This window comes from Centruroides sculpturatus, unplaced genomic scaffold (genome assembly GCF_000671375.1).
Source record: "Centruroides sculpturatus isolate CEXI.00-Female unplaced genomic scaffold, Cexi_2.0 scaffold2889, whole genome shotgun sequence".
Taxonomy (NCBI): Eukaryota; Metazoa; Arthropoda; class Arachnida; order Scorpiones; family Buthidae; genus Centruroides; species Centruroides sculpturatus.
In genome coordinates, this window is record NW_019387014.1 from 1 (window position 1) to 11,507 (window position 11,507).

General features: G+C 32.3%; 2 protein-coding genes across 2 annotated transcripts in view; one reads left to right on the forward strand and one right to left on the reverse strand.

Annotated features, from left to right (window-relative positions):
- Positions 1-5,907: 5,907 nt before the first annotated feature.
- On the reverse strand, positions 5,908-10,547 carry LOC111616051 (pancreatic triacylglycerol lipase-like; the record flags this gene model as incomplete). Its single annotated transcript, XM_023357489.1, has 8 exons — positions 10,542-10,547; positions 9,999-10,077; positions 9,826-9,920; positions 9,635-9,754; positions 9,461-9,569; positions 9,280-9,396; positions 7,202-7,315; positions 5,908-6,183 (listed from the first exon to the last, which is right to left on the reverse strand). Coding segments are annotated over exons 1-8 (916 nt in total), but the record flags the coding sequence as incomplete, so codon positions are not given.
- Positions 10,548-10,622: 75 nt separating this feature from the next.
- LOC111616049 (pancreatic lipase-related protein 2-like) overlaps positions 10,623-11,507 on the forward strand; it is a gene marked incomplete at its 3' end in the record, with an annotated part of 3,279 nt that continues 2,394 nt past the window's right edge. The window contains exon 1 of the mRNA XM_023357488.1: positions 10,623-10,671. Coding sequence (XP_023213256.1) covers positions 10,623-10,671 — 49 coding nt within the window. The remainder of the gene's footprint in view (positions 10,672-11,507) is intronic.

Below are 11,507 nucleotides of genomic sequence, written 5' to 3' on the forward strand. Positions count from 1 at the left end.
TTTAGTTTAATAGTTTAGAATAATTATAATTCCTTCCAATTATAAATACCTATTGTTAGCAAAAGGTGGCAACAATGCACTCTGAAAATAAACGGGCAGTTCTTTATAGCTTGTGCGGGAGTAATTTGTGTCTCCTTGCTGCTGCTGTTATGTTGTGTTACGTATTGTGTTTTTCATATTAAAAATCTGATTTTAATACCCACAATGTCGGCTACCAATGCTATGTGCTTATTATGTGAAAAAAAAAAAAACTTTCAGCAATGATGCGATGAAGCCGGCGAAAATGAAAGACCGCTTGGAAAGGATCCATTCTGATAAGAAAAACAAAGATTTTGAGTATTTCAAAATACTAAAAGAGAAATTGAGAGTTATATATTAAACATCTTGATAAATTAAGAAACGACTTTAAAGCACGTTTCGAAGACTTGGAGAATATACATGTTCCCGAATGATTTGCTAATCCATTCGATGTAAAAATAGATAATGATGGTAGTGTATCTGGATTAGAAGATGAACTGATTGAAATATATGTAGATCTCGAAGCCAAAGCCTTTGTTTAAAAATAAAAACCTCAGTGAATTTTAGAGCAATAAAAATATTGCCACTAAATATCCCAAGTTCAGAGAAGAAGCCGAACCTTTCTTACTTGCATTCCTAACTTCATACGTGGCTGAAGCTGATTTCAGCCAAGCAATTTTGACAAAACGGAGGAAAAGATTGAACTTGGAAAAGCGTGGTGATTTGCGAATAAAACTTACCAATTTTCAACCGAATATCAATAATCTTGCCGCTTCTCTTCGGACACATCCATCCCACTAATATCAACTATTTTAATAAAAACGTATGTCTACATATTTTAAGGCATTCAATTGTAGTCGCAAAATGACAGTAAGAGATTTTTTCATCCAATATAACTTATGTTATGTTTTGAAAGATAATTGTGTATTTTACGTATTATGACACGTACGGTTTAAGAACTATAAGCAAATTTCCATCTATTCATAATTTTGCTATTTAAGATTATAAAAAGGTGGAAAATATCTCCTTTTTCTGTTAATGTAATTCGGTGGATTTTATAAGATATGGGAACTATAAATTATTTCGTTGGATTGTTACATATGCAGGTCTCCTTATTGCTTAACATTAGAACTGCAAAAATGAAGTAATGTGTTTGTTAAATACTTAATCTGGCGGTCGATAAGAAGGCAAATATTCTATAAACAGGATAAAAAGTTAGGGGACCCTTAGTTTAGATAAATATATGTTAAAATAGCTGAAAAATCGAATAAAAGGAATGTCTTATTTAAAAATGAATTTCTATAAATGAGAAAAAATTTTCATATTGTTATAGTTTCCATTGGATAGAGTTCGCTGTCTGAGGAACTTGGGATGCTTTGGAATGAGACATCCTTTCGCCCAACCTAAAAGACGTTCCATCAGAACCAAATTCCTTCTGTATACCCATCAAGATCCTTAGTTTAACGAGATTTTGATTCCCGATCAATTAGAAACCATCGGCAGTTCGAAATTTAACTCCCAATTGCCAACTAAAGTTATAGTTCATGGATATTTGGATAGCACCCTTCTAACCACTTCGATGAAGGTAAATTAGTTTCTAGCATTATTGAACGTGCGATTTTTCCGTTCAGTTTAATAAATGATGTTGTTTTAGAGGTTGACACACGAACTATTTTCTGTCGGAGATTATATCGTGATTATTGTGGATTGGTTTATAGGAAGCACCTTTGCATCGTACGCTCAAGCAGCGGCTAATATAAGAGTAGTGGAAGCAGAAATTGNTACGTGTAACGCAAGCAACCCCTGTTCTGTTATGGGACTACATGCCGATAAATATACCTACAGAACGCCATTCAAGGGTATAAACAGAAATTTCTACCTCCAAACTGGTAGCAAATATCCATTCTGTAGAAGGTATGTGTTATATCGCACTATAATTAGTTAAGCATGCCATTCTCCAGTACAATTGAGAATTTGGTTGAATATTTATTATTTATTCTACGTTTGAATTATTTGTGCTTCTGGCTACCACGTTCTATGGTATCATAAGTAGTATCACATAGACCTTTCTAGTGCAAGAAATACGTCTTACTGCATGAAACTTAGACTAAATGTGTGGCCTGTATTTTAAAATTGATACTTAATATTAATATAAATATTAAACCATTTATGTGATATTATTCGAAACAATGGAATAGCAATTGGCAGAAATTTAAGTATTTGCACTATGATTTTTATGTCTTGCTTCCCCAAAGGGCTCTATCTCCACTCATGGTACCATTATGGCTATTTCTTTTCTAAAATTAGCATGTTTATAACATGAATTTTACATATTAATAAGTTTATATACATATATAAATCTAATGATTATTTTCAGTAATTATTTTGTATATTAATTGATGTGTAATATTTAATATATTTCAGCAGAACGTGAGGTTATGTCGAGGATTTGTCTCCTATTATACATCTTTTTGCGATGATAAAATACATTTTCATGTCAAATCATTAAATTTATTAAACAAATAAAATTATAATTTATACATTTATAGAAAACAATTATGCTTATTGATTCAAGAAAACAAAATTAATACATATATTTTAAAAAATACAGGATGGGTGAAAAGTAACTAGGCATTGAGAAATCGCTAAACTTTTTGTAATAAATTTTGTTTAAAATAACATAAACATATTATGTATAAACAAAAAGTTAAGGAGATATTCAATCTATTTATTTATTATAAGTAACATTTGTTTAATGGAAAAAGATTAGTTGCTTAATTAATTGGATAAATAACACAATACGAAGACAATCTGACAAGGTGATCTTCCTATTGCAAACTAACTTCTATTCTGGTGTTATACTAATTCTTTTTGATACGTCAAGTACGACTTGTTCCTTTCCTTCTATTGTGTGTTTACATTTCACAGAATTAACAAGACATTGTGTAGATTATCAATAGGGACTGAACATCACTTCATTTGAAATGACTCCAAGGTCCATTAACAGAAGTGACTTGTTGGTTGTCAACCTGGTTCAAAAATTTTCAACAAACAGAAGTAAAAACCTCATATAACAATTTAAAATATTCTCGAGGTAATATCTGGTAACATGTTAATTTCTTGGTAACTTCTGTAACGATCTTTGCAACAGAAAACCTGATGAAATTCTAACACAAGAAGAATATTATCTTATATAAACGAGCAATTATTTATTGTAACATCGTCGCAATGTCGTGTAGCGATTTTTAATCGTATTTTTATTTTATTTTATTTAAAATATATGCTCTCCGCCACAAATTAGTAGTGGCTTGCCCCTATACATAATACTTTTCCTGTTACCAATAGATTCGTGCCAGTCATCTATTAACTGTTTTCAGAGTAAAATATTTGAATTAACATAACGTGACATGAGTTTCGCATTATACGTTTGCATATAATTAATCGGGGTCTCTTGCCCCTAAGATTTTCATATCTGGTTTCGCCTTTCATTTATCTAACTCCATTCTTCGTACGACTCGATAACTAAAGGGAAAATATGACGTTCAAAGGGGAGACACTTCTAAAACCAAGTCTAAAATACAAAAGAAAATCCTTAAAACAAAATACGAATGTTGTAAATAAACAAATAACTAATTTTAATTTACTATTGCAATAATTATATTTTTGTCTGTGTTTTATTTCTGTTAAGAGAAATGCCATTAAAATAATCAGCAACACATCAATAAATTCTGTTTCTAGTCTTGTTTAGAAATTTACTCAAAGATGTGAAACAACTTTTCAACCCTTGATTGAATATAATCACTGAATTAATTATAAATAGCTTCAAGAAATTCCATTAAAAATGTTGAATATAATTAATATTATTAAACGAATGAATGCTTTTCTTACCAGAAAAAACATGTCAAGTTATACTCGTGACTTAAATATAACGTTACTTCGTTGCATGTACAAAAAAAAACTTAGTATAACGAAATAAGGAAATTGCCTGCTTCAGTATGCAAAGAAAAGTGATTGTGAAAGTGGAAACAGTAAAAATAATATTGTTCGTACTAACGAGCTAGAATATACTACACATAATGGCTGTAGCGACGCCAGATTGAAAGAAAACTGAATACACGTCCGCCATTTTATTTTTAGTCAAGAGGAGTGCCATTTGTGTTGCGTAAAGGCAATCAGCTAAATTATTCTAACTCGTTGTGCAAAAGTGTGCAAAGAAAAAGAAGAGCTTTAATTTTTTACTAGGATGGTGTGAATCAAAATGACCCTAATCAATTTTTTTCAATTTTGAAAGTAAATAACAAGACATTTTTTCTTTAACCCTTTATTTAAACGTTTCTAAACGAGACAAAATATTCTGTAATGATAAGTTAAACATTTTTTATTTTATTTTCTTGGCTGTTATACTGTATACACGTAACAAACGAAAGCATTGGAATCGTGTCAAATTTGACTCTCAGATTTTTTTGTGTGTGTAAATCTCCACGTTTTGAGTCCTCCTAAACCCAAAAAAGTTTAAGAAAAATTGGAAGAAATATTTCATGTATGTTTGTGTTCGCCTCTATAAGTAACCAAATTTCGTACGATAGCTATTAAATTAATAAAAACCATATATGCTCTTTATTAATTTAATAGCATCAATAATCCTTATTATTCATTAATAGTATCATAGCTCCTTAATATTATAGAAAAGAAGAAATAGAGGGGTGTCATGAGTCATATCTCGAGAAATATCGGACATAATATTAACGTTTACAATGTTTTTAACTCATGAATTCCTTCAAAATTAAGCTTATTGTTATTCGATAATAATTAAAAATATAAAAAGTTATAAGTAAACAAAGTTTTCTTCTTCTAATAGTGAGACTAGTGGTATTTATCATGTCTTTCTTAATTATCAGCAATTAACAGATACCAAGATTAAAACAGTTCACTTTATTTTCACTATTTAACAATGCATTTCGGATTGGTAATTTTCCAATCCCTCTTCAGGCTCACGGCTTCAGAGTCTAAGGCTGTTGTCTGCAACATAACGAACAAAAGGTTAGTCCATGTTAATATACTTTTGTTATCCAGAATGATGGTGCATCCTAATGGTGCAGTTTCTACTTATCAATCTCTTTCACTTGCATGTAGTTTTCTATTGTAAATATTTTCACAACATGAAACTAAAATATTCACAAAATAACTATAATTACAATACAAACAAGAACACTTTTTATATTCTCATTTAGCACTGTTTAAAAAATACCAACAACGTACTGAATATGGTAAGGATCAGAATGACCTGAGTATACGATAAATAATCAATCATATGGTCGAAACTAAACTCCTTGAAGATCTAGCTCGTATTTAGATTATAAAAATATTGTTATATTAAGAAATACTCTTGGTCATTTTAAACTTTAATCTTACTTCTTTATAATAATTAAACAAAATTTAGAAAAATTGATAAATTCCAGATAAAACAATCTAGACTTATATCACTTATATAATACACTTTAAGTAAAATGGCGGTCGAAGAGCGCTGTATACGAGTTCACAGTCATTCTATGTAATATATTCTAACTCATTGACTGAAACGAAAAGACGAACAATGTTACTTTGTCATCTATGGGTTTATTTCTCTTAAAAGAAAGTAATATACATACCATCAGATTGTTGATTTACACGGTATGCGTAATTTACCTTAAAAACAGCAAATCATCCATAATAAAGGATAATACAAAAATATATTTGGTTTTATAATTAATATATTATCAACTACATGCCCCTGAAACAGAAATACAGTAATTCAAAAGAATTAATACAGATATTAAATAACTTTATAGCCTTTTTCTATGGTAGTGAAATTCCAGTATTAATGGTTTCTAAGTGACCGAGTTTTCATACTATAATTGAAAATAAGTCTATTTTTAGCACAGTAAGGATAATCACTACTAGTATCTAGATAAAAGATGCCAGATGTATTCCTTATGAGATGTTCGAATTGATCTGCATAAAATCCCATGAAAACGCAAGGTGTTTCGTCGGAGCAACTGCATCTTCCTGCTGAAAAATCCAAATAGCTACGGCACGAAACAGCAACGAAGCATTCCGGGTATCTAATGGATGCGATGAAGAACTCTATGGCACGTCTATGATCGCATTCTATTTGAGGTCTGATGACTGAAAATATAAGAAAAAGAAAAATCTGATATTTAATATACAGTACTTAAAAGAAAAATATACAAAACTTATAAATAGAATAGCAAAATACTGTTATATTTTAACAATTCATGGAATTGTTGATTAATACAATGAAATAGATGGGAGACCTACCAAAGGAAGTATGCTTCCATTGAATATTTTCTATGGCAAACTGGCCCCAATTTAACTCATAAAACACCACGTGACCTGCGCGAGTACTTGTGACCAATTACCAGTGTTCAACTATTTTATGCACTCGACAGATTCCAATAAAACGTACAGTAATATCAGATCTCTTACAATATCGAAGTTTGCCAAAATATAAAAGCGTGTGTAAACCGGCATTTTCGATAATCCTGCACCACTCTAGTTCCATTGGATCCGACATATGAATGCCCGGGCGTTTATGGGCTCATTCTACGCTTTGGGAATCCCAAGATGGAAATCAGAGAGGTAGAAAATCTATTACACTTTTCATGGGAAGTATGCGGGTCGCTCCTCACCACACGGTCACCACCCAATGTGGGGCTGATATGTGGTCCAAACTCACTATGGTTATGATTTCAAAAGGCGCACTTAGCAGAAACGGTTAAAAATAAAGTAGTCCCCGACAGGATTAGCGAATTTCTTCTGCAATATATAAAGCTGCCTACCTGAAATATTTTGCTTTATAATCAAGATGAAAATCTATATTCTCTGGACAACAGTTACGTATTCTTCTATTGTAAATGAATAATCCGAGTTTGATTCCTATTTTAATCATCACAGTTTTGTATTACAAAATGGCTTGAATTTCTGCTTGTTTCAACACCCATTACTATATATTTGTAAATTACTTATTTTAGTCTACTTATACACACTTCATTCAGATCCTGATCCGAATTGAGATAGGTAGCACGTGGATTGCGAGATAACATTCTAGAGAGAACAAGCCATATACCATAGGAACTGTACTTAGTAAACACAATGAAAACCATGTTAAGAATCATTTACTTACATTCTAAGAAGGTCCTAGATTTTTTCTTTTCGCGCAGAGTTTTACATCCGGGATTATTGTGACCTCCGTTAGGAAAGAAGTCGACATGGCCAATCATTTCGTTCGTCCCGAAACCTGAAAAATATTTCCAAATAGTCAAAAATATCGAAGACAAATCGTGCTTTACTCATAATACTTAACGATAATTTCCACTGTTTAATCGAGAAAGATAAAAACCGCCATTCTTAGAATATCTCGCGACAACAACAAACTACATTATACCATATTAATTAACAAGTCTTTACTATATGCATCGATTTACTTACATTGACATAACTAAATAACAAAAGTAATATACTACAATCTCGGTAATTTGACACTGATTAAGGAGATTGTCGGTTAATTGGAAGTAAGGTAAATTCAACGACACATAAAGGAATTGAAAGCGTGTAGTCAACTATTAACGACTTACTGATAAAAATATTCGAGATCGCTGTCATCGCTGGTTTGTTTGGTTATGACAACGCAACACTTGGGCGATCTGCTGGGGGTGCCCTCCGGATAGTCTTTTTAAGGGAAACTGGCCCCTATTTAAGCGTTTTAGACGTGGAGAAAACACAGAAAACTCCAAATGGCCAGATAAGGATGTCGAACTTAACAATCATTAATATCGACATCGTGCTTTGTTTAATGGAAGTGTTCAAATTTAATACAAACTGGAGTTTTAACTAGTGGAAGCACTGTTGCCAAGTCCTGTGAAACAGTGTCAATACCAGAGAATAGTCTAATTTTAGATTACTGGACATGTCGAACTATCAAACAACTAAATTGCCGACATTCTATCGTATTGCGTACACATATAAATTACTACGTGCAAACAAAAAATTTTTTAAATATTCAGAACTCGCCGACGAAATAAGATATGTGAGGAATGAATGGGATACTTATTGTACTGTACCTATAGTCTACTCGCGCACAAGCATATTCCACAGAACCTGTTACACAGAAGTTAACCTGTACACTGTATATCACCAATTACATCTATGATTAAAAAGTACACCACGTAAAGTTGTATGATTTTCTCGCGATATACAGGTAACCCCCGTATAACACGGCATTTCTATAGCACGGATTCACTTTGACAGGTTCGAGAATTGGGAACATCCCCCGTATAATACGGAATTTCTATAGCACGGGTTCACTCTAACACGGTTCGGGAATTGAGTAAAATCCTTGTACAACATAAAATGTAATAAAGGATGCGTTCTTTTATACCTCCGCGTAACTCCGCGCGAGCATTCTAATTGTTTTCGTGGCTACTTTGAATGCTCTTTCAACAAATAATCCATTTAACGGTTAAATTTTATAATTGGGAGCCTTCTTATGCCTCTAAAAGCTCATTTTAGAATTATAGATTCCTCCACACGATACTATCGATAGTGCAGGCGCCGCCATCTTTCTTTCACCGTCGTTCCTAAATGCCTACAAACAGCAGCGCACTCCCGTTCCAGAGCGACCGCTATTAACGAACGCATCCAAAAACTGTTACCAGTTGATGAGGCTCAAGCTGAAATCATCATATAAAATGAATAATCCTCTGGTAAAAGATTTACTTAAATAATAAATAAGTATTTTACCTATGAAAAAAATGAATAATAAATCCGATTTAAATAAGGATTTAACAACATGTTTTTCAATTTTTGGAACCTAACCCCCCTTTTCGCACTAGTTCTTTGTTTCGTATAACACGGATTCGCATAAAACGGCAATTTTTTGAAACGTAACTCACGTATTATAAGGGGATTACCTATACTTTCATTTTTATATAGTAGAGGGAGGAAGTAACCGAAAAGAAGCAGTTCACTATAGTCGTACTGTAATTCATACTTCATTTATAAAAATACAAAATATGTCTTTTAGTTATTGAGCCACGTAAATTTCATTGTCGACATTTTATGATGTGAAATCCTCTTTTGTTTGAATAAATAAGTTACATTTATTCTAAAAGAATGGGCGCAACACGAACTTTCTAAAATACGCACATATTTTAAATTTTCCTTAAAACCATATGCAGGAAATACTTCTATTGAAACGTATACCTTTAAATATTGATTCGGCTGCATTCGTATGAATAACGTCGACAAACATCGCATCCGAAGCATCTAATCGAACCTTACGAGAAACGTTACGAAAATAAGCACCTGCCGGATCCAAACCTGAAGATATCAAATCGATTGTTAATATTTTACAAAAAATTTGGCTGAATCACATTCGAATTACCCGTTATCCTTCCGATATTGCTCAGTCGTTTGCCCGCATATCCACAAGCGTGTGCTCCAAAACTGTGACCGATGAGATGAAAAGTCTCTAATTTAGCCCCCTTAACGAGCTGCAGGATAAAGAACGTTCCTAAAAAAACAAATTTTCTTTATAACCGGTGTGTCAAGATATTACCTGAAGACGTTCCATGAGAAATGCAATTTCTGCTCCCACTACTCTTATATTAGCCGCTGCTTGAGCGTACGATGCAAAGGTGCTTCCTATAAACCAATCCACAATAGTTCGTGTGTCAACCTCTAAAACAACATCATTTATTAAACTGAACGGAAAAATCGCACGTTCAATAATGCTAGAAACTAATTTACCTTCATCGAAGTGGTTAGAAGGGTGCTATCCAAATATCCATGAACTATAACTTTAGTTGGCAATTGGGAGTTAAATTTCGAACTGCCGATGGTTTCTAATTGATCGGGAATCAAAATCTCGTTAAACTAAGGATCTTGATGGGTATACAGAAGGAATTTGGTTCTGATGGAACGTCTTTTAGGTTGGGCGAAAGGATGTCTCATTCCAAAGCATCCCAAGTTCCTCAGACAGCGAACTTTATCCAATGGAAACTATAACAATATGAAAATTTTTTCTCATTTATAGAAATTCATTTTTAAATAAGACATTCCTTTTATTCGATTTTTCAGCTATTTTAACATATATTTATCTAAACTAAGGGTCCCCTAACTTTTTATCCTGTTTATAGAATATTTGCCTTCTTATCGACCGCCAGATTAAGTATTTAACAAACACATTACTTCATTTTTGCAGTTCTAATGTTAAGCAATAAGGAGACCTGCATATGTAACAATCCAACGAAATAATTTATAGTTCCCATATCTTATAAAATCCACCGAATTACATTAACAGAAAAAGGAGATATTTTCCACCTTTTTATAATCTTAAATAGCAAAATTATGAATAGATGGAAATTTGCTTATAGTTCTTAAACCGTACGTGTCATAATACGTAAAATACACAATTATCTTTCAAAACATAACATAAGTTATATTGGATGAAAAAAATCTCTTACTGTCATTTTGCGACTACAATTGAATGCCTTAAAATATGTAGACATACGTTTTTATTAAAATAGTTGATATTAGTGGGATGGATGTGTCCGAAGAGAAGCGGCAAGATTATTGATATTCGGTTGAAAATTGGTAAGTTTTATTCGCAAATCACCACGCTTTTCCAAGTTCAATCTTTTCCTCCGTTTTGTCAAAATTGCTTGGCTGAAATCAGCTTCAGCCACGTATGAAGTTAGGAATGCAAGTAAGAAAGGTTCGGCTTCTTCTCTGAACTTGGGATATTTAGTGGCAATATTTTTATTGCTCTAAAATTCACTGAGGTTTTTATTTTTAAACAAAGGCTTTGGCTTCGAGATCTACATATATTTCAATCAGTTCATCTTCTAATCCAGATACACTACCATCATTATCTATTTTTACATCGAATGGATTAGCAAATCATTCGGGAACATGTATATTCTCCAAGTCTTCGAAACGTGCTTTAAAGTCGTTTCTTAATTTATCAAGATGTTTAATATATAACTCACAATTTCTCTTTTAGTATTTTGAAATACTCAAAATCTTTGTTTTTCTTATCAGAATGGATCCTTTCCAAGCGGTCTTTCATTTTCGCCGGCTTCATCGCATCATTGCTGAAAGTTTTTTTTTTTTTCACATAATAAGCACATAGCATTGGTAGCCGACATTGTGGGTATTAAAATCAGATTTTTAATATGAAAAACACAATACGTAACACAACATAACAGCAGCAGCAAGGAGACACAAATTACTCCCGCACAAGCTATAAAGAACTGCCCGTTTATTTTCAGAGTGCATTGTTGCCACCTTTTGCTAACAATAGGTATTTATAATTGGAAGGAATTATAATTATTCTAAACTATTAAACTAAAGATATTAATAAATGTACGTGATTTTTTCATATGAACATAATGATAATTTGATTTTTGGTGAATTTTTTAAATAATATC